Source organism: Psittacula echo, assembly GCF_963264785.1.
Source record: "Psittacula echo genome assembly, chromosome: 4".
In the NCBI taxonomy this organism is placed as follows: Eukaryota; Metazoa; Chordata; class Aves; order Psittaciformes; family Psittacidae; genus Psittacula; species Psittacula echo.
The window spans coordinates 55,490,063-55,513,319 of NC_137738.1; the positions used below are offsets into that span (position 1 = coordinate 55,490,063).

General features: G+C 41.6%; 1 protein-coding gene across 1 annotated transcript in view; it reads left to right on the forward strand.

Moving 5' to 3' along the window:
- The first annotated feature begins 3,303 nt into the window (after positions 1-3,303).
- The window catches only part of CEP85L (centrosomal protein 85L), a 114,259-nt gene continuing 94,305 nt past the window's right edge, over positions 3,304-23,257 (forward strand). The window contains exons 1-2 of the mRNA XM_080614542.1: positions 3,304-3,392; positions 20,067-20,228. Coding sequence (XP_080470668.1) covers positions 3,344-3,392; positions 20,067-20,228 — 211 coding nt within the window. The 5' untranslated portion in view covers positions 3,304-3,343. The remainder of the gene's footprint in view (positions 3,393-20,066; positions 20,229-23,257) is intronic.

The following is a 23,257-nucleotide window of genomic DNA, read 5'->3' on the forward strand; positions in this document are numbered from 1 at the left end:
GTCTGCATTCTTTTAGAACAATGTTTAGCTATTTAACATTTGGGGTTTTTTTTACTAATCTTTTAATTCTATTAAATGAGAAAGCAAGTGTATAGAATGAATATTGAACACATTTCTGGTTTAATCACAGAAAAATGTGGTTTTCAGAGGTTATGCTTCAGCTTAATTCTATTTAGAGCATCATGTTTTTACTCGGGAGGAAAAAAAAGTGATTTCTGAACCTGGAAATAGACCACAAGCCCTTGGGTAAGATGTGCTGTAACTGACCTTAATGAGACAGCGTCTGCCTAGTGCCAGTGCTTACTTTAGCTGTTACTTTCAATTGTTATTTTTCTTTGTTGATTCTGCCAAGAAGGTGGAGTATGTGTCAGAAGAAAGAAGTGGGGAGAAGACTTTTTGTACAATGAGAATTTGAGTCCATTCCTTGTCTGGAGCATCACAGCTCCCAGTGGGATGTGGGCTGTTTCCCCTTACCATTACATTCACTTACCATTTACATTCACGTGTAAAGTTACAGGGGTTTTCTCTCGTACCATGCTTCCCTTTTATAGGAGTATCAAAACCCTTACACCCCTCTTGAGTGGGGCAAAACCTGGAACAGTTCCAGACACTGTAACACAGACTGCTACACTCCTGATTCTTAACCCAGGAGATGTAAGAGGTGATAAGCCAATGTGACTCATCTTAGTGTAGGTTGGCTGCATTAGGTGCAGAGGGACAAACTTGGAGTGGACTGGAGCCAGTACTACCCACCTCCCATGCACAGTGGGGCCTTGTAGGTGGTGGAATAAGAGGATGAATGTGTCTCTGCTTCTGTTATCCGACTGCTTAAATTTAAGTATGTTTTGGTTTTCTTCTGCTCTGAGCAGCAGCACTGTCAAAGCACAGATGCCCCAGCAGGCATACCTTAGAAGACACATTGTTGCTGTCAGAGGTGATTCAGCCACACAGCTTGCGCATGCTTTGCCACACTTGGCCTTTTTACCCGTTTGGGTTTTTTTCCATCTGTGGAATTGTTCATGAGGAGTTACATAGGAAAATGTAAAGGTCCCACAAACATGTAATACTGAGGTACATAAAAACACTGCGGTGACATTTACTAGGAGATGGCAGAGCTGTTATCACACTCTTTCCAGGCATGCCACTTTCTGGGGTCACAATACGCCTCTAGATGCCTGCAGCTTCATCACAGGGCAGCATCCCAAACTCCAGAGCTCAGCAGCTCCTCACCTGCTGCTGAATGGCTTCCCCTTCTTGATATTCAGCTTCCTCACAGCTCACCGTGTCCCTGTGTGAATATCCAAACTACATATGCTTATCCAACAAAACAGTATGCCACAAGTGTTACACACAGAGAACTCCTTTAAAAAGGTCTTGAACTAACCTGTTTACATATTTCTTGGTCTTGACTGTTTTGCAAGATACCTTAGCTCTTTCTGTTCTTATGTTGATATTTACCTACCATGCTGTCTCTCACAATCATTGTTCAACATTGAAGCTGACTTTCAGGCTGGACATCTTCATTGAGGTGTTATCAACACTAATCTAGATTCCTGCACTGGTCTTTTACTGTAAACCAGTAAAATGTAAGCTATTATCATTCAGAGGATCTCTAGCAAGAGCCTGAAGGTTTTAATGGGATCTCCAGGAGTTTTAGTAATTGGTTTTTTATTCAGGATTTACTAACTTCTAAAAGCCTGTATTTCTACAACTCACATACAAAACACCTAGTGACAGCTACGCTCCATAGTTAAAACAAGCTGGTGAGGAATGTACGTTGTGTCAGGTCTTCAGTGAGCACGTAGGGGCTTTATATGGATAAGAAAAAGGACAACATAACAATGTACAGCATTTCTACTTGCTCATGCAAGTACTTCTGCAGCCTGTCTTTTACAGAGTACATTTTGAATACCTAGGCATAAATAAAATATGACCTGTGCTGAAACATATAACTTTCCAAGGAGATAAAAGCTATTCTGTGATCATCAGCTACCAATTAAAAATGCATTGGGTCAGCAGGAAGTGTTTGAACACAGATTTATTGATTATAAAGATTTCCACATGAACACAGAACTGCTCCTGTTTCACCTCACCTCCCTAAGCTGTCATGCCCATCACACTCTGCAATGCACTTCTTTTTGTATCTTGGTGGGGGTGGCTTCTGTAATTTTTGGATAGTTACAGTGAAGTTGGAAGCTGTCCAAGTTATTTTCTCCTCTTCATGTTTTTGTCTGATAATGTGGATTCTGAATTGAGTCAGGGTACACTTGTTCAGAAGTCAGTTTAGAATGGGGACCACTGGGCTACATTGCAAACAACAGTAACATGAAGGCTGCTATTGCAGAATTATCTCTTGAAGTACTTTGACCAAACTCAAAGCTGCTTGTGGTAAGGGGAGGTGGGAGCCTCTTACTGTGTTTGAATTATCGCTGACGGGAGCATTTTGTTTCCAGTCCTGTGGCTTAAACTGTATGATGACACTGAGGCGGAACTGATCCCTGAAATTAATGTTACGATGCTTCTTTCTTTCCACTTCATTTTCTTACTAAAACAAAGTACTGGTAAATTCTTATTTTATGAACTCTGCTAAGTCTGTAACCTACTTGCCTTGTGAACCTCAAATGCCATAATTCTGGAGTAAGGCATCTCACTTTTCCTTACCAATTATACCAAATTAAGTGCCTTCCATTAGGCGTTTCCCTGATGACAGTTACACGCCGTTGCTAACGGGCCCCTTCCCCGATCCAGCGGGCAGGATGCTGGGGTCCCGCTGGACAGCCTTGGGGGCGGACGAGTAAGTGGATAAACCCGAGACCAACGGGGCGTCCGAACCACCCTCGCAGACCCACCGAGGCCTGAGCGGGGCGCCGCGGCCGCCCCACCACCCAGCGTGGGTCCACGGCCTGGGGCTGGGCAGGGCCGGGCTGATTACTCCTCCTCCCCGGCCCCCCGCGGCAGCTCGTCCCGCGCCCCCTCCCCGTGGGCTGGGTTATGTAAGCGGCCCGACCCCGAGCAGCATCTGCGGGGCTCCCGCCCCTGTCTCCGCCCCGCTCGAGAGGCAGGCGGTGGCAGCGCAGTAGAGCAAGTTTTGTCTCCTGCGAAGGAGGGGTAGGGTCTCACCGCTCTCAGCGGTCGCGGCCCAGCACCATGGCTGCTTCGCCTCTGGGGCAGGCAGCAGCCCCCACCGTGCCGGCGGCCCCCCGCTAACCTTCCTCGGCAGCGGGAGCGGCCGCCTCCGCCAGCCATCTGCGCCGGGGCCGAGGGAGAGCGCGCAGCTCCGCACCGCCGCTGCTGCTGCCGAAGAACTGCGGCCCCCCTTCCCCCCCCGGCCCGGCGCGGCACCATGTGGGGCGGGTTGCACCCCCAGCTCAGCTTGCGCGGCTACAAGGCGGGTAAGTAGCCCCGCGGCCCCGCCGCCTCCCAAGCGTCCCGGCGGGGCGGGAAGGGATGGGACTCAGAGGACGTACAAGGATCCCGTCGCACTGGGGCAACGGCGGTGGGGCGGGCGGGCCGGGCCGGGCCGTGCCACTTCCTCCAGCCGCAGCCCGGCTCCCCACAGAAACGTGTGAGGAATCGGCTTCTTCCTCACCCGGGCGGGAAGCGTTACGGCCCCCAGTGGCTCTATGAGGGGGACGTGGCGGCGGGGCCTCCCGGAGAGGGCGCGGGGGCCGGACTGCTGCTGCTGCCACCGCCGCCGCCTCCTCGGTCCCGGCCGGGGGCAGGCCGTCCGTCCGTCCAGGGGGCTCAGTGTTTGCTTAGCTGGACCTCGCAGCGGAGGGTAAAAGCTGAGCTTAACCTATATAATCTGTTTCCTTGTTTGGGTTTTTTTTTCCTCTCTCTGTTTTGTTAGTGTAGCTTTAGGCAGGGGCTGGAAGCGTGCTTTGCTTTATGCTTCTCGTTTTTAAACTGCAACAAATCGAGCCCCCCCCCCCCTTTTTTTTTTTAATTCCCTCCCTCTTTTCTGTCTGAGCGTTAGTTATAGCCTAGTTCCTGCAGATTTGCAGGAAGACATTGAAATGTTACGCTTGGAGTTAGGTTGTTACTGAGGAGACATGGATCTGTAAGCGAGGGGCTGATCTCTGCCGTAAAGGCTGGCTGTCAGAACTGCCAGAGGAGAACTGGTGGATTGATCGCAGAACCGCATGAACATTACGTTTGGGAAGGTAAGACTGGGTACCAGCTGTCGGGGATGCCCTGTTCAGGATTTGCAAATATGACCATCTGCATCACCTGCTTTTACTCTGGCAGAGTTCTTTCCTGCAGATACTTTGTGGTATTTTAACTTACTGAAGCAATCGATCACTTGTGAAGGTCTGTGGTTTGGCTCTGTTGTTACAAGTTCAGAGTAGTGCTGTTGGAGTAATATCCTTTTTTCCTTCAGAAATTTGGATTCATGTTTTAATTTTGGGATTACAAAAGAGACTGTATTATGCTTGTACAGTTAGTTCACTTATTTAAATGGCAGAATTGTGTTGCTTTCGACTAACAGGGTTTTTCTTGCAAAATACAAGAGCTGCCAAGACGTTCTCAGCAGCTGCCTGAATCTCTACAAGTAGTCTAATGTTTCGCCCCTTTAATGTGAAAGAAGACATTGTTCCTTTCTGTCTGTACTATTATTAATTCCTATGTATAACACGTTTGCCTTGTTGAAGTGTTGCTTGTTGGGGTTTTTTATTGTTTTGTTATTTTTTCAGTGCTTCCACAAAAGAATGGGGTGACTTTATCTTTGTGCAACAGCTTGCAGAGATGCTGGGTGTTCTGAACACTAGGTGCAGAGATTTCAGTTAATTTGGTAGAAGCTGCAGGAGTTCAAGGTGTTCTAGTTCTTGATTATTTGTGTCTGGGGCAGGAATATCAGAAGGTTGTATCACAAGTGCGCACTGGCACTTACTTCAAACTGTTGAAAAGATTGTTGGTGTTCATTTTTCATTTGTTTCAGAAAACTTTGGATTGTGGCATTTATGACACATCCCTTTCGCTTGGGATGAAATAAAGGGGATTAATACCATGCTGAAATTTTGGTCAGTCAGTTATTGGATGGATGTTTTGCTTTGGTTTGTTTGTCAGAATTGTCTTTAAGATTTGAGAACTAATTTTGAGTATTGCTTTTCTTTCCTCCCCCATAATCTTTTCTTTAAGTACTCAGGATTAATATGAAGTTCAACACTTTATCTATAACCAGTAGAAGTGTAAAGTAGCAAAACTTGGAGAAATATCTCATAATTAGAGATAAAACAGAGTAACAGAAGGTGGTGGTTAATTAGAAAGCAAGTAGATAAAGGTTTAGGCTTGAGATATGATCTGTGCATTATAATTTCCAACATATATTTCAGACCCTTCCTTCATCAGCCTTACTTTGAAAGAGTCAAGAAGTTGTTTTGAGAGGTCCATAATCCCTCTAAAGAAGAGGAAGTTAATTAGCTCCATGCAGGTTTTTTTAATGAAGGGATGATGGCTACTAAGATCCTGGCTGTTGCGTTATTGCTGGGTTAGGTTTTTGGTGTGTGATGGGGTTTTTTGTATTGATTTTTTTTTTTTTTTTCCTGAGAAGGAAGCTGTCCATGGGAAAAGTATGTTGTTGTAGAACGGTAGCATCCTAGTAGGAAGCAGAAGTTTAGGCATTTATTTTTCAAGATGAAGGAAGTCTTAATTTGCCAAGATAAGTTTTATTCTTTAACGGCAACTGGCTATAGATTCTGATTATCTTTTAAATATTGGCATGGGAGCATAAGAGTTAGTGACTTATTAACTGTTATTAAGATGTGTTTATTACCAAAAGGCATTCCATTTTGCTAGTTATATTCTAGTTGTCTATGGATATGGGTATCTAGAAGTCCTATATTTTGTTGAAAATCTTGCAATCCACTTACAAACCTAGGTGTCTAATGAAGAATTATCAGATTTTCAGTAATAGATGCAGATTAATTCTGATTTTCTTAAAATTTCTTAAAAAGTAATAAGCAGAGACACTTCTGAGGAAGTATTTGTGGCCTTCAGTTTTATTCCTTCCTGACATTTCCAAGTTGTTTGTGCTTTTCTATTCAATAGGAATGCTTTATCTGGGGAAAAAAAACAAACAAACAAAACTAAGCTGCAAAATGACAGTCTTGTTTGAATCCTGCTGAGATTTAATGACAAAGTTTGCTGCCCCTGCAGAATAAATTAATAAGTTCAGCTTTTTACAGTCTAAGTATCTGTCCTAGAAAACTAAATTGCTGGTTTTGGAATGTATATGATTGACTTAGAGTCTTTCAGTCATCTTGTACATGAATGGTTTATAAAAACCTTGCAGCATAGTTTATACCTCTGTAAAGACAACAGCTGCTCACTATGCTGCAGGAATTTAAATAACTGCAGTGAAGAGCATACAGCATGTCAGGCCTTTTGCTTATTCACCTAGACCATCATTTGAAATGCACAGTTGGCTAATAACTTTAAGACTATGAAAGTGCTCACCTAGATGTGTTGTCCCTCTGGGGCATGCAGTCATCCATTTAGGCTATATGTGTCAAATGAATGCCAGAGGAAAGTGAAACAAACACGCTTTAAAATGAAATAACAAATATTACTTTCAGTAAACTGTACCACCTTCAGTCAAGCCTCTCTCCACTATCCAATATTACCAATAGCTGGCCACTACTGAAATTTGGCTGGTAATAGATGTTTAGGTGACAGAAGTCAGAAATGGTGAAAACTAGAAGGTGCTCAAAAGGATGTGATTGACATTCCCTAAAAATAGTAGCCTGCATCCCTCTGCTCCTAGAGCCCTGACAATGCGATTTGTTCCTCTGGCAAATCCCAGAAGACCCCACATTTAACCCTTGTTGGCAGTGAACATGGCACACGTAGATCTGAAGGGTTCTGTAATGATGTCACAGTCAAAGTGCTAGCAACAGTAAGATTATAACACACTGTAAGGCCCACAGGATGCTGCCTCCTTTGGGTACCCATGGACTCGATGGGCAGCTTCACAACACAGGTGGGGAGATGGGGCTGATGACACATTTTTTCATCCTTTAGGGTGGAGGAGGACAGAAATCCAGTGGTTTTATCTGTAACAAGGTTTATTGGTCTGCAGCTGGGAATGTGCTAGCTCTTGGGATATCTTGAGAAGGCAGATTTATATTTTCAGGCTAGGCAAGGTTAAAAATGGTGAGCTAGTTACTCTTGACGAGAATTGACTTCAAATTGCGTGTGTATATATATGCACACTTACGTATGTGGTGCACAATGAAGATTGATTACCTGAGCCTAAAAATGTTGTGTCTGCAACACTGGCTGCTGGAGTGTCCTTTGCTATCTTCCACAGTTCACAATGATGTGAATAACATTCTGTGTTTTAGTGCTAGTGAACAGGAGTCAGTTACTTCTCTTCAAAAACCATTCCTTTTTTTTCCCCCTGCCCCTTCCCTCCAGGCAATTCACTTTTATGGACATAATATCCACTCTTCTTAATGCATATAAAACATGAGTGCCTTAACTGCTTATCAAGAAAAGTGTGGTGGATGTAAGAGTATATTAAATTGTTGGTCTTAGAGGTTAGCAATTGTTCTAATCTCTTGTATGTTAAACATTTACTGGTTGCATATAGACATGTGGTTTCAGTAATTTTGTGCTTGTAAAACTTTTTAATTAAAAGGAAATAGTAGTTAGTTTAATGATTTTTGAGAACAATACTTGATTTTAAGCAGTTGTGCAGAATAAGTACATAGTAAAAAGCAGCCTGAGCCATCGTGTGCAGTAGCGGATAGTGGCGAAGGAAATGCTAGTTAGGGTAAGAGCACCTGGAGTTTCTCCAAAGAACGCCTAGGATTTATGTCCACCAAATGTTGCTTATTAAGGTCGCAAATTATTTATGCTCAGATTTTAGCCAGGCATTTAATACTTGTTAAAGAACCCCTGCGTTTCAAAATATGGAGAAATTGCCAAACATAGTAGTAATGCATGGTGGTAAGAATAACTGAAAGCCTCCTAAATCAAGTAGCTCTTGCATAACTTGAGGTTGTAGCCAGAGGTGGTTATCTGTCATTGCTGGAAGTGAAGCCTATTTGTTGTAGACAGGTTAGTTAAGGAAAAGAGGGATGGTACTACATTTGTTCAGCATAAACTTTGCCTTTTGTGTTCTTTGGATGCTTGTTCTTGTCGTATAACTTGCCTATGGTTTAAGAGTTGAAGAGTTAAACTAAGAGCCAAAAACCAGCCAGCACAGGAATTGACAAAGTGCTGACTTGGTTGTGGTTGTTGGTAGTCTCTCAGATGCCCAGATGTGTCTTGAAATTGTACACTGACAATAAAACAGTCTCATTGCGGTTGTGTTTAGCTTTAAAACATGTTCAGTGTATTTGCTGTGTGATTCAAAAAAGGGTCTTTCCAACTGACTGATGCAGTGGGTTAACCTTGGCTGGCTACCAAATGCCCACCCAGCCGCTTACTTGTTGCCCCTCAGCAAGACTGTAGAGAAAATAAGATGGAAAAGTGTGTGAGTTGAGATGAAGAAAGGGAGATGGTTTAACAGATACTGTCAAGGGCAAAGCGGACTTGATCATGTGACCAGCCCATGGCAGCTCCTCTCCACTCCTTCCTCTATGCTGTTCCCCTGCTCCAGCCTTGTCTCTCTAGAGGCTGACAGGGAATCTTGGCCCAGGTGCCCAGAGCTCCTTCTCCTACTCTCCTGCTATCACGTCTGGGTTCACAGGCGTGTTTCTCACACTTCCCCCCCACTGTTGCTCCCAGGCAGCGTTTCAGTGTACTGAAGTGTAATAAGGTTCTGGTTTCTGTCTTGGGCTGCCACATGAGAATTTTCTTGCTGACTACCGCAAGTTGAGGTTCTAAATGTGATACATGTGACACTGCAAATCCGCTTCGAAGGCTCGGGTGGGTAGCTGGAGAACAGGAGGAGGACATGCAGCTGAGAATAACTTGTGTAAATTTACTCACAAGTGTGCTTAGATTTGTGTTAGGCCTGATGCATCCTCCCTCATGTGCCCTGAAACTGCTGACCCCCATGGAATCACTCCTGAGCATGTGAGCTTTCCATGGGCACTGTTCTCTGCAGCGTTTGGCTTGGTTGCCTGTGCTTGAACATCCTATTGATTGCACAGCTTTGCTCAAGTGACCTTCTCTGCAGCCAGGCGTGCCGTAAGTGGCACTGCATCTTTCTGTCCTTGTTTCCCAGGGTTCTTTGTTGATGTTTTGAGACTCAAATGGCCCTCTGTAAAAGAAGGGCAGGTACTGAGATTTTATTGGATTTTTTTTTCTTTTTTTTTTTTTTTTTTCAAGGTATGGTAGTCCCTGGAATGTGGGAGGATGTGACAGAGAAACTCTCTCTTCAGGCAAAGGGGAAGAATTTATGTGGGTGGGTTGCAGGGCACGATTTTGTTTTACTGTGAAGATTATCTAGTGCGTAGTTGCTCCCATCCTTCTGGGTACCTCTGTTCTCATATCCTTACCGATTCCCATGGGCTCACTCTAGCACTTGTTCAGCCTTTTGGCAAGCTAATTGAGGATGCTGGTCCAGGAGAGTACTAATGTTAAATACTGAAGGAGAGATTTACCGGTGCCTGACCCTGGTGTGAGACACTGCTGCAGGAAGGTGTTGGGTGGGTGTGGAATACTTGGAGTCAAATGGGCTGGCTCTTCAGTCAGCTAATGAATAGCGGAAAAATCTGGCAGAATCTTGCTTTGCCGCTCCTGATGACATCAGGAAGTATAGAGCTAATCCACAGACATACCGTGAAGGCCAAGGAAGATTAAGAGAGAGGATCAGGAAAAAGTGACATTAATTCCATTGGCCACCAATTAGTGGCCTTGCATACAGGTTTAAACAGGTCCAGAGTAATGGATAATGACTGGAGAGGTAGGAGGAGACTATCGCAGTCTTGCTGAGGAAGGGCAGTGCTAGTAATGTCAAGGAGAAGTCATGCTGCCGCTTTATTCATTAAAGTACCTGAAGTAGACTTAGCAAACACAAGTAGAAAAGCCAATGATGCTTTTCAAACTTTTGACTTCCTAATATGTTAAGAAACCTCTGGTGTAGTACGCGGACAAGAAACGTTTTGAATCATCCTGGAGTCACATCTGAGATTCCTTATAAGGTATACTTATGTTTTTAATGTCTGCTTTACTCCTTTTGTAGCATTGTTTCCAGATGATGTGAAAAGCGGCAACTTTTTCAAATGTTTCTGAATAAATAAGGATTTTTTTTCAGGCTTTTTTTTTTCAGTATTTCTTTAAAAGATGGTATTTTCTCTCCTGAACGCCTGCTCTACAGCAAAGCTATTTATAAGTTTTGGCAATTCTTTGGAGACGTTCCTATAGTTCAAAATTGATGCTTTGTATAAAAGTTCAGTGGCCAGCACAGAGCAAAAGCCCCACGGTTCTATTGGGTAGTAAGAAAACATAGTGGGAGTTCAGTGACCCAGCTAGAGGCACTAAAAGGCATTGAAAATACCATTACTTGAAACTTTATCACTCTAGCAAAAGAGACTTAACAGAAAACAAAGGCAGCATTTGCGATCTCAACATCTTTCTGTTCACTTAATCATCTGAAATACCAAACTGATGGAACAAGGGCTTTTGTGTGGTTGATGGAATTATTGTAATGCCAAGTTTTGGTTTAAAACTGATGTAGGTGTGAAGATGGAAACACAAGAGGTACTGATTTGAACTGTGAGTATCCTAGGTAGGGTTGGTGGTGTACAGTGTGAAGGATTTTTTTCTTCTTTTTTTTTTTAGCTATTTTTTTCTAAATTCCAGAGTACTGTCTTTCCTCACATTGAATATGTGTGAACTGAAACTGGGCTTAGGGAGAAGTTGTGTCCTGTGATACGAGCACTGAAAGTTTGTAAGGAAAATCTCCATCCGACTTGAGTAAAGCCACTTAACCCAAATGTAACAATATGGGAACTCCCTTACAGGATGTGCATATTTCTGTTTGTTAGCATGCACTCAAACTATAGCCTGGGTGCTGAGTCTCTGGCACGTCCATATTAAAGTAGGTCCTGTTGTGTGTATAATGCACATTAGATCTGTGAAAAATGGTGGAAAAAATTCTATCGTTGTTATACATGAGCAAAATATTTCAGTGATTTTTTTATTTGTGTGTGTGTGTGATGTTTGTCTTCATTTATTTGAGTGTCAAGGATGTCTTTAGCTCTGATACCTGATTACAGGGAGGGGAGAAATTGTGCTCTTTGAAATAAGAAAGACTGCTAGGCTCCTTTATTTGATCCACTTTGGTACGTGTGGGAACTGCTTGAAACCATGTAGAATTTTTTGGCTCATTCTAGCAGCTATGATTACTTCCTTTTCCCCCATGCATAGAGGAGCTTGAACTAACTCCTTAAAAAGAAAGAGGGAGGAGAAAGGTAATTCTGTAAGAAAAATGTTGTAATGACAGAGTTTGGAGGGAAAAAAAAAACAACTTACCAGGTTTTGAATACCAGTAAAACGTAACTGCAAGAAGGGCTGTAACCTGGATGGTAATCTGTGAATATTAGCTTTTTTTTTTGGTAGGAGGATTCAGCTGGTCACCTACAAGTACACAGCTTTTTGACAGACTAGGAATTGACTGCATGTCCTCAGGGCTTGCTGTTTGAAGTTTATATTATCTTTAAGCATAACTTAATGTGGTTATTTTCCTAGATGTTCCCCTCCTCATATTGTAAGTGATAAACTTTGCAAGTTTAAAAGGTAGCCTTCTCCTCTGCAATTACTATATGGAAGTGAATGGAAACTAAGAGAATCTTTTTGTGATTCTGTGGGGTGAATAGTGCGTTGACTGAAAAGACAAAGAGGCAAGCCAGCGTAGCAGGCATGAGGTAATATATGTAGCCTGCGTGCCAAATGTGAAATAAGAAACATCTGCAGTTTGTATTTTGAAGTTCTGTTTTATGCAAATGCTCTGTCTGGAAACTGAAAGCTCACAGGAGTGCCATCAACAATTGGACTGAATGCGTGGTCTTGCTCCTGTCAGTGATGCAATGAAGGCAGACTTCTTTCTTTCCTGACAAGGGCAGGTATTTCATTGTTAGCCTGATATTAAATAACTACAGCTAAGTGCTGTCTCGTATAAAAATTGTGAAGTGTGTTCCAGGTTTGAGGTTGTTTTGCATACTTTGTAGAATAGAAATCAGGAAGGTGAGTCCATTATTACATACTGTGTCAGTCTAAGGATTTTGCTACTTACTTAGGTAGCAGAATGCTGCGTTGAACACAGCTTTCTGCTAGTTGAACAGATTTTGTTCTCTGCAGCAAAGCCAGCAGAGATTTATGCCTATCTCACTCCAGTTTAGAATCTGCCTTAATGTGCAATTTGGCAGTAGGGATAAGCCTAGTTACTAGCTGGTTGCTGCTAGGCATCGGAAATATGCCTGTATGTTCCCACTCCCTCCTTGGCAATGCTTCTAGTCTGACCCCTTGCTGAGCCAGCTTAGGAAATCAAATTAGCAGATAACCGTTTTTGTAAGCAGGAACAGTTTGTTCCTGAGCCACTTTCTGTGAGGCCTGGAGTGGCAGGGCTTATGCTGGGGAGGCAACAGTGAGTATGTGTCTGAGAAAGGTGACCAGCCTCTGCATAGCAGCTGACCACAAGATCCGATTAGCTCTAATGTCAAATAGCATTCTCAGCTCAAACCCATTTTAGCTGGGGGTGTTAGGTAGCCAGCTGGACTCTCCGATGGAAAGACAGAGCGGGGCACCTCTTACTTTCTATGGGCTTGGAGGTGGGGGTTGATAGAGAGCAAGCTACCTGACTATGTTCTCAACTGCCATGGCAAGATTTTCTAAAGCTCATCTGTCAAACTGATGTATTTATTATTCTTAGCTCCGCTTTTCCCATTCTTCCTTGCATGAGAAACCTTGTAACTTGTTCTTCTTGTAAAGTTGTAAGAAATTGCAACTTGTGAAAGTTCACACTGAAATAGTGTTTTGTATAGGAAACCTATAATTACCATGGTGAGAGATGGTATATTTAGCCACTTCTGGGGGATGTGAAACCAAAATGGTTTAATTGTTATTAAGGAATTGCAGAGGCAAAAGAAGTCTGAGGCTTCGTGACACTGTTTACTTAACATTTATCTTTCTAAAGAAGTTGGAGCAGAAGTTTATAGTCCCTAAAATATGACTATAGTGAGGTTCATCTAACTGATACTGCCAATGAGGCATATGTTTACTTAGAGGAAATTAGGAATTTCTTCTTTGGGTTTCTCTTCTTTTATTTTTCTCCTCTAATGTTTTAAGATTTTTTACCCCTCCCCATAAGTGAATTCCTTGTATGGCCTTTGTATACCAGGCAGTATGTTATCATGCTGTATAAATAAAAATGTTGGTCTCTGTCTCAGTGTTCTTCTTCTTAAACTCTTGCATGCCTTTTTTTCTTTCATTGCCTCTCTATATCTGTGCATTTTTATCTTCGTATTTAGGATTTCTCTAATCAGTTTTCAACTGAAAAATGAAGAGAACTTAGTTAACTAGCTTGCAGGCTCTGTCAAGATAGAACACTAATAAAGGATGAGAGTCCTCCGGATGAATCATACTTTAGCTATCTGATGTTATAAAGTGCTTTTGAGAAACTGAAATGTAGAAATTCAGTAGTTAGGGCTGTCATTTCATCCCACTTTGCCCTGCTCTTATTTGCACTGTGACTAAGCTGTATCATCCACCTACTCTGCTGCATTCATGTGAGATGGGGGACTAGGACCTTCTGGTACCTCAGTTCATGGCCATCTGGTAGAACTTCCTGAAATTTCACCACCTCTTGAGTGTTTGTTGAAAAGGGCCTCAAAACTGTTAACCTGGCTGCCTTCCTTAAAGCACTAGAAACCCTCTCTTACCAGTGTACTGCTCATCTCAGCAGAGAAGACACTGCATTTTAAACCTGGAACTTGTTTTGGACATGTGTATTAATAAAAGTTGCAGTTTGTTTTGCAGGAGGATCACAGAGATGGAATGCACTAGCAAATATCTGTCTAGGTGTTAGGGTTGGGATGCCAGTACTTTAACATTATTTTGGGAGTATTTATTTGATCATAGAAGTTTTTGTTCGGTTTTTTTTTTTGCCTGTGTCTGCAAGGAACATTCATGTGCCTGATTCTTTTTATTCAGTCAGGATATCAGATTGAATGAATCCAGCTAAGTTTTTGCTTCACCTTCTGTTAAGGAAGCTTGCTGTTGCACCATTCCATCAGCTGACTGTCAGCTTTTTTTTAAAAGAACCCTGCTATATAAATATGTTGGTGTGACGTCTACTTTTTGGAAAGGGTGTTTTGCATTTTAAGTTCTCCTGCCTCCATTTCCTTTTCTCACTATTTGTGTCATCTTTCTGCAGTTGGAAAAAAAAAATAGCTTAATTATTACCAAAGAATTGTTGTGCATGAAACATGCACCAAAGTAAGGTTTTATTTAATCTTTCAGCAGTAATGATCTTGCAGGTATGATGAGTAAACCTAAAATGGTTTTCTAGCTGAAGTATGTTTATTGCTACAATACAGCAAACGGTTGGCTGAGAGACCGTTTGTGGGTTTGTTTGTAGACTTTCCCTTTCGAAGAGATTGTGGTTATTTAGCCAGATTGGACAGGAAGAGAGTGCAGAAAAGAGGCTGCAAAACCTTGAAGGATTTGTTTGGGGGGTGGGGAAGGGAGAAATTGCAACGACAAAAGTTCAGCAGCATCAGGTGACTGCATGAGTAGCATGGGGGAATGGGTTGAAGGCAAGTTGCCTTCTTTCAAAACACTATTGTAGGATCTGCTAGCATAACTAGTAGGGGTTTTGGTAAAGCTGTTGATGATGAGGGTGAACCAAGTAACTTTGGCAGTGCAGGTTGAAAGGACTTTTTCTTTGGAAAGAGCCTCAGGCAGTCTTCAATGTCATTGTGGCGTGAGATATTATTGTACAGCCTGGTCATATCTTTGGGCTGGAATGAGCTTTGCATAGTTGTCAGGTTTGTTAGTAGCAGCATCATTTGACTGTATAAGTTTACACTAGCTGTCACGGGTGATTCACTTCTGGTCACAATTTATGTCAAAGTCATGATGTGACTTTGTCAGGATACTTAAGTTAGGATGTATCTGCTGTGAAACCCACTTTTGCTGTTGCTTTTCATTCAGTGTCTAGGTAAAAGTAATAGTATCATAGCTGTCACTTAAAATAATACTTAGCACCTGAAAGCATGTTGGAGGTATTTTGAGAACCAAATATAAAGACAGTGGTATTTTATTATTTTGTATATCATGTGGGATCTGTGCATGCCACTGAAATTAGGAGTGGTAATGATCCAGCATTAACTGTGTGCCTTTCTGCCAGCAGTAGCTGACAGCAAAACATTATTTTCTGTAGTACACAGAAAAAGATAGATGTTTTTGTGAATTTCAACTGCTGTTCTCTTTTAATAAGTAATCTACTTCCTGCACTTTATACACATAGCTGTTAACTGGTCTGTTTTAAATGCCTAGGCTGGAAACACAGCACTATGCCAGTATACTTAACTGGCCAAGTCCAAGGATACAGTCAACTGTTTGTATAAACAAGGCTCCTCCTGAGATTTTTTTAAGGTCTTGGATATATTTTATTTGTCATTTTTGTCATTGCAAGTTACAGCCAGATACAATGAAACTTCTTTCTTTTCTATTAAATCCCTTGAAGGGTAGATTTTCCTGACCCAGTAAGGAATGATCCTAGTCAGATGGCAGTATACAGTTGATCAGCACAAATATCTATTAGAAATCTTTGTTTGCTTTTCTTGCCCCACTCTGTATTTTGGGCAGATGGACAATAGCTGTTGATTGGCAGGTTTGAGGTTAGAGCAGTAGGGTAAAGCAGGTGTGCTAGCTGAGCAGCGTAGGGGCTCCTGTGTATCTTTTCACACTTGATTCTTTTCGTGTAGGCTGTTTGCTGTGTGAAAGATTGTATATTTACAGAGAGCCATTGAAAAGGAGATCTGGGAGCATAGAACAGGGTGTACAGCTATTGGTGATATTTCAGAATTTAGCTCGGGTGGACAGTTTCAAATAATGAAATTAATAAATGAATTCTTTAATAATGACTTGGACTAACGGGGTCTATAAGGTCTTGTTTTATGGGTTAAGTTTCCTCATTGCAGTTTGTGTAATTGTTTTCCCTCAGTGATGGAGAAGGGGGTTTGCTCTCTGGCACTATGAATTTAGTGCATATGACTTACTGTTGAGTGTTAATTCTTGAGTCCATTTCTGCTGTCTTGTTGCTTTTATTTGGCCTTTTTGCCTTTTAAAAGAGTGGGTTCAGTTAGCTTTGAAAAGCTCATTTTCATGTAGACAGTTTATTTTTGTAATGGCTTTCTTTTGTGAAGAATCACAATTATGTCCACAAAGTAAAGCAGTGCGGATGCACAGTGGAATATTAAAAGGTGTGGACTCCTCAAATATGCCTTTAGCTATCTAAAAAGAAAAAACCCAACCAAACCCAAAAACATCCAGCCATAAAACCCCAACCAGCAAAGCAGCATCAGTTTAACAGCAGGGCTTCTGTGGGAGGCAAGGAGAAAGGCGCTTCTTGAGGTGATTGCATGCAACCATGTTCTGATGGCATGTCTAAAATAGGCTAAAAAGGACGTACTGTTTACCTATTTATATTTGAAACCAATTCTTTCTTGGGACATATCCCTTTTAAATGCAGAGGCCACTCCTGAGCAGTAGAAGCCAAGTAAGAGAGAAAATCTGGCCATTTCACCCCATCCCAGCCCCTCTCCATGCCTCTATGTACAGGATGGCTGTGAGGGAAAGGTGTGATCCCAGTGACATCACTGTAGGCATGCTCCTGCTGCAAACAACCAGCTGTGCATTATGAGGGGCAGTGAGAGGGAGCACCTGAGTGAATAGATCCTTCTGGAGGCCAGAGTGCTGTGCAGAGAGACTTGAGTATTTCCTTGGAGAGCCAGGTGGGATCTGGCAGGCCTCTGCTGAGCCAAAGCTAACAAACTCTTGATGGCCTCATGGTGAGCTGTGTAGCTGTGGATGTGTACCAGCACTTACCTCATCAGGCCTGCCGGCTCAGGAATCAAGCTTCATGGGTTAACTTTGAAATGCTGAGATGCGCCTGGGTGCAAAGTTGCTCCAGGAAGTGTTGCGTTAATTCTCTGTTGTGCCAGTAAGTCCTCCTGGACCTGTGCTTCAGCACCACACTTGGGGCTTGGGATATTGCCAAGCTGGCTGCATGTAGGTGTATAATTGAGAATACATTATAGTGTGGGGTTTGTGATGTTTTTTTATTTTCTCTGTTTACAGTACCTATAGAGGTCCCAATGGGGGTGACTGTCTGCCCCTTTTGGTATGTTAACCATTTTTATTGGGTGTAGTTGTCCTGTATTGTCGCATCTTTTGTGATATATTGCAGCAATATGTTTGGAACCTAAGAGGCTCTGATGAGATGTTAGGCGAATATTCTTTGCACAGAGGATGGTTAAATGCTGGAACAAGCTGTGCAGAGAGGTTGTGGAATCTGTGTCCCTGGAGGTGTTGAAGACTTGGCTGGATGAGGCCTGGAGCAGTCTGATCTAATTAACCTTGCTTTGAGCAGGGGGTTAAATGACCTCCGAACATCCTTTCCTATGTAAATTACTCTCATTCTTTGGCGTTTTTACCTTTTGCTCCTCAGAGTTTCACCACAGTGGAAAGTACCTCTTCTTTTTCAGGGACTGCATATGAATGGTTATAGGTTCACATACTGAGCATTTGTCTAACCAAGGGATCTAAAGAGTTTTGCACTTAATGCTGTGTTGATTTAATTTGCCCTAGTGGTAGTGTTATCTGCTGTATTTCTTTTAACACTTGTTTAATGCCATAAAAGCCGAAATGTCACTAAAGAATCATTTTGTGGAGAACATTATAATGAAGGGTAAATGAAACTAAATTTCTCTTCTATAAATATATTTTAAATGTCTCCTGAATAAGAACTGTCTCTGACTTAATTAGTTTGGGCTCCCATAAGTCAACTTTACTCTTGCTGGAATAGCTAGATGCAGCTTTAGAAGTATGAAGGTGGAAGTCTTGTGGAAAGTAGGCCTATTTAGAGGAATGGATGATTCCCAAAGTAGCCAGAGTGTTTAGTGAAAAACGTGCTGGATGGTAGGAGATGAAGTGTAGCAGTTTCCCATTACCTGTATGTGAAACTATTGTGTTTCAGTATGTTAGATGATGACACAGAGAGGATGGTATGAAGAATGACACCTGGAGTGGTATTCAGTTAGGATCTTGTCTGGGACCTCCTTACAGGGTGTGACTGGTGAGCCACAGGCAGTTGTGTTCATGTCTGGCTCTCCTGGTCTTCTGTTCTACTGCCTAACCTTGGATTTGAAAACTACTCAATGGAATAATTAAGAGTCAAGGTACTTTTGGGGAGGAAAAGCAAAAAGTTTAAAGAAGACAAGGAAATATATTGCACAAGGTACGGCTAAAGTGGAGTGAAGGGGAAGGAGCATTGAATGATTCTGAAGACTGAGAAAAGACAGGAAAATATATTAAAGGGAAGAGGAGGCAGTAACCTCAAAGGAGAATGAAGTTGAGACAAATGGGATGGACAGGCACACCTAAGACCTCCAAGAACCTATTTACAGAAAGTAGGATCTGTTAGATGTTATGCTACAGTTAAATAGTGCATACAGTAAGGAATTATATACTGTATTCTTCAATTCACAAGTGCCTTGGTGAGCAGCTGCTATCACTCTGGCTAATAGGTATAGTGATTTGGCTGTTATATGGGGAGTATACATATGTATATGTGTGAGTTATAGATATACAGAAGTGTTCATTTTTACATCCGTTTCTAAACTATTAAATTTACTGGGAAACAAGTACAGCTGGAAGTAGCTATGATCTGCAGATGTCATTGCAGAGGCAAATTGCTGTTACAACTTTGGATGGATGTTGCTGAAAATGTTTAAACGACCTAAAAATAACCTCATGTAGCATAAGGGACGTTGTATGTGCAGATACTTCTTCATGAGTCATTTCCTGCTGAAAGTGTTATGCAAAGCTAACTGCTAGAGGGGATGTATGTATGTGGTTATATATAAAATAAAGAGCAGACTGTGCGTTTTTACCAAGGTGCTTTATGTGGCTCTGCTGGCTTGGAGTGTGAATGTGATGAGCAGTATTTTGGCTATAAAGAATGCTCAGATTTAGATATTGGCTATTGTAGATTGTGATGGCCCTCTGGGGTTGCACTCTGTGGTGTCTTTTCCCTTGAGACTGACTATGAAGTAGGCCTCACATCCTTAAAAATTCCTTGAACAGAGGAACTATTTGCTGCTCTAAATTGTGCTTTACAAGTTAATATTTTAATGATTGTTTAAGATTAAATAACCAAAATTAAATCACTGGATGGATAGATGTATCACAAAGAGAGCATGTGTGCAGCCACTGTGTTCCTGCTTGAGTTGGTAGTCTATCTTTTGATAACTGAAAACTACAGATAACAGTGAAACATAATGAATGACTTTAGATATCACTGTTAATGATAGTATTGCTCCTTCATTTAATCACTTAGGTCATGTGGTTTATGCACAGTTGGACATGACTGCATTTCACTGGCGAAATCTTCAACTGCTTTCTCTCCAAAAATTGATTCATTTCTGACTGTATTTAAACACTTGCAATGCAAAATTCTGCTGTGAATTGAGAATCAGTTTTAGGATAGGAATTGTGTAAGTGTCTTGTTAAAGTTAGTGCAAGAACAGTTTGGAGGTCACATTTTTTAATAGCAAAAATGTACATACTGGATTTTTTTGGGGAAGCTTCCACCTAGCAAAAAGAATTTTAATTAAAAAAACCCCAAACCAATCAAACACCAAACCAACCAACCAAACAAAACCCACAGCACACACAACTCCCCTCTCCAACAACAAAAACCAACCAAACACCAGCACCACTCCCCTGCAAACAAGCCCCCAAAAAATCCCAACCCAAAACATGGGCGCAGAGTCTGGCTCCAACCTGAACTATGAAACCTAAGATTCAGTTTTCATCTTGACCAGTATTTTGTTGTTGATTTCTGTACTGTATCCATAATGACAGACTTCTGGCTTCCTTCTTTATAGGCTCAGATTATTCCTCAGTGGGATGGTTACCTGGTACTGAATCCCTGTGGCACTCCACAACTATTTCATCAAGCAGTCAAAGCAATCCTGTCAGAAGACACAGTATAGCTTCCGACAGCGGGGACACTGGGATTGGTACCTCCTGTTCTGATAGTGTGGAAGGTGAGTTGACACTGTTTTGGATGTTTCTGAGAGAGAAACGATCCAAAATGTTTTAAAGGTATGTTTCCCAAAATAACAGTACTTTTGCAAAGCTGTTGAGCACATACAAGTCTTTGTGTTCCTGGCTGGACCAAGTAATTGGTTTGGTGAGGTTTAATTAATTTACTTCAGCATGAGTTGTATGTATTAGCTCGCATCTCTGCCACAAAGCCAGTACTTGTGTTGGATCTTTTGATAACTGCAGTTACAAAAAGTGCCATATTTGTACAGAGAAGTAATATCCTGTACTACAGCACTTGATAAACAAGTGGTAAAAGCAGAAAAAAACTATTGAGAGAGTGGATGAAAGGACAGTGCTTTCTGGTATCTATTGTGTGTGTTGGGAAAGAAAGCTTGCTCATTGCGGTTGGAAGGAAAATGGGGTGTGTTGCCTTTTCACTTCTTCCGGTGGGAGATGTTTGCATTTTATTTCATGGCATTTGACACGGAGTCAAAGATCTGTAAGGAGAATTAGCAGTATCTATAAATTGTTAAAACTTGTTTTGGACTAAATCATGATTACTCAAAGTTAATCATATCAGGGAGGGTTTCAGCCTCTAGGATAGCATCGTCTCCATAACTTTGGCACCCTCCTTATGGAATGTGTCACTGAATTAAGCCAGAATGAGAAACACTAGACAGTAGTAAGGCTTGAGGTTTTCTTTTTTGCACAGCCTTATTTCCCACTAAGATTTTCCAGACTTAAGGTGATGACAGGAGGACTGTGGTGTATTTTTCTCCATCATCTTTGTATGCCTGGTTGTCCTGGGTTCAGCAGTAGCAGTCATTTTTTCTCCTTAGTAGCTGGTGCAGCGCTATGTTTTTCAAAAGGGGTAGCTGAAATGAGGAAGAAAAGAGAAATTAATAGAAATCAAGTAAGGAATGCTGAATTAATGTAAGAGACAGAAGTCACTATAGGGGGCTGAGAATTCCTGAAGAGAGGTCCAGATGCCTGAAGAGTTTAAGTCTGTCAGGCCTCTGTGCACATGAAGAAATCCTTTCCACCCTCTTCGTGCTGTGTCTGTCAGTTGGAAAGGAACTCCACAGGAGATGCCTTGTAGCTTGCTTTCTGTTTCCTTTAATTTCTAAAGCTTTGCTTGAGTAAAACTTTTATTTTGCTAAAGCCGATACTCAAATTCTTGGATGTAAAACTGAAATAGTAAATTGATATTAAAGAAAAAAGCAATAAAGTTTCTGCATTAGGAGATGCAGGGGGAATAAAGCTCTCATGATGTATATATGTACGTGTGTATATATGTAAATTTACAATCAGACTCATCCATGTGTTGCACAATGCTATTTTAAGATGTATCATTTGAATTAAAAACATGCTCTCCCATCCCCCCTTTGAGGGCTTCCCCATTTGAGGGGTGGGAGAGGAAATGAAACAGCACCTCCTCATCAGATGTTGTCCTGGCTAAAGAGAACAGACCAGCTGTTCCTGGGGACAGGGAGAGAGGCGGATGGCACAGGAGTACAATCACAATTTTGATAGGCGGTTGTTACTACTTAACTCTGTTCATTTGCATGCTTTTCATAGGTCATTGTTACGAGCTGCATTTAGGGTTTGTCAAAGCAAAGGAGGGGGAAAAGTTGCAACAACGGGTAGTTCATGAAGTTTATGCCTCTGGCGATGCTTGACAATGGTCAGTTCTATTGTATCCTTACTGTTACTGATTTCCTGCCACCTTTTTTGAAAAACTTTCAGTAGCAGAAAATAAAATGTTGAAGAAAAAAGGGGAGGGAAACCTAAATGTAAACCAAAAGTTAACAGAAGGAGCATGTGGCAGATTTGGAAATGGAATGTGTATGTACATTTTTAGTGAATAGTGCTTTTTGCCTATGATACTTAGTTGTCTGCATCTCTCAAGCTGTCCCCACACCCACAAAAAGAGTATCATTATGATCTGAGGGACTGCCAGGCCACACTGGTAATTGCAGACTTGATGCTGACCATCTGTTCTTAATGTGGTGCTTGGGAAGAAGCTGTTGGGGATTTTTTGGAGGGGAATTTTTTTCACAAGTCAACAGATCATTACAATTTTTAACAATGCTCAGAGACGGAAATGTGGCCTTGCTATTTCCTTTCTATCATGGCTACTAAAAATCAAAACCTTACTTTTAGAATTAACATCTGCTTGAGTTCTGGAAGTGCAGGTGAATCATTTGTACAGATGCGTAGTTACTAGTGCAGGGAATGGAGCTCAGATGCATTTAAAATCCATTTAACTAGTTTTCTTTGTATGTTAAATGTTTCTTCAAGTTAATCTTATCCTTCATTTCATGAACATTTGTTCTTTCTGAAACTGCAGGGCCTAAAAAATAGGGCCAAGTAGCTGTTGTGTTAGGCTTGAACTTGAATGGTTTGGAGGGGAGATGGGTTTTAACAAAGAAAAGAGGAAGATTTTCTGTTAAAATGTCTTCAGTTGGTTGTTGTATGTTGTTTTGTGCGAAGGTAGGAAAATTAGGAAATAAAATAACTAGTGGGGTTCCATTGAAGTTGAGCAATGTTGATGTGCACTGGGGGAAGCTGAGGAGAGAAATTTAGAAACTGTAAATGCGGGGATGTTTGTTTGGGTAGAATAAGTCTAAATATTTTAATTCAGAGTGTGCTTAATATAAGGATAAAAAAGCATTTTGTCTGTGTAAACTACAGTTAATGTGGTTGCTTTTTTGTCTGTTTGTTTCCTGTTGGTAAGTGGTTCTGGATTCAGGTCAGCTTTAGAGTGAGATAAAAATAAACTGTATTCTGTATGGAGCAAGAGGAAGAGATTTTAGTATGGGTTTTGCCAGATTCTTTCAGGTTCTTTTCTTTTTAAAGTTACCTTTATCTGTAACTCAACTCTGTTACTAGTGTTTTCAGCTTGTCCTGTGCAAGTCTGGTGGAAGAGTTTATGCTTGGGCATTGATTGTAGCTAAGTCTTCAGGAAAATCTCATATTCTCTGTTTAAAAATATGATGGAAGTGTCATGTAGAGCTCTATGAAACTG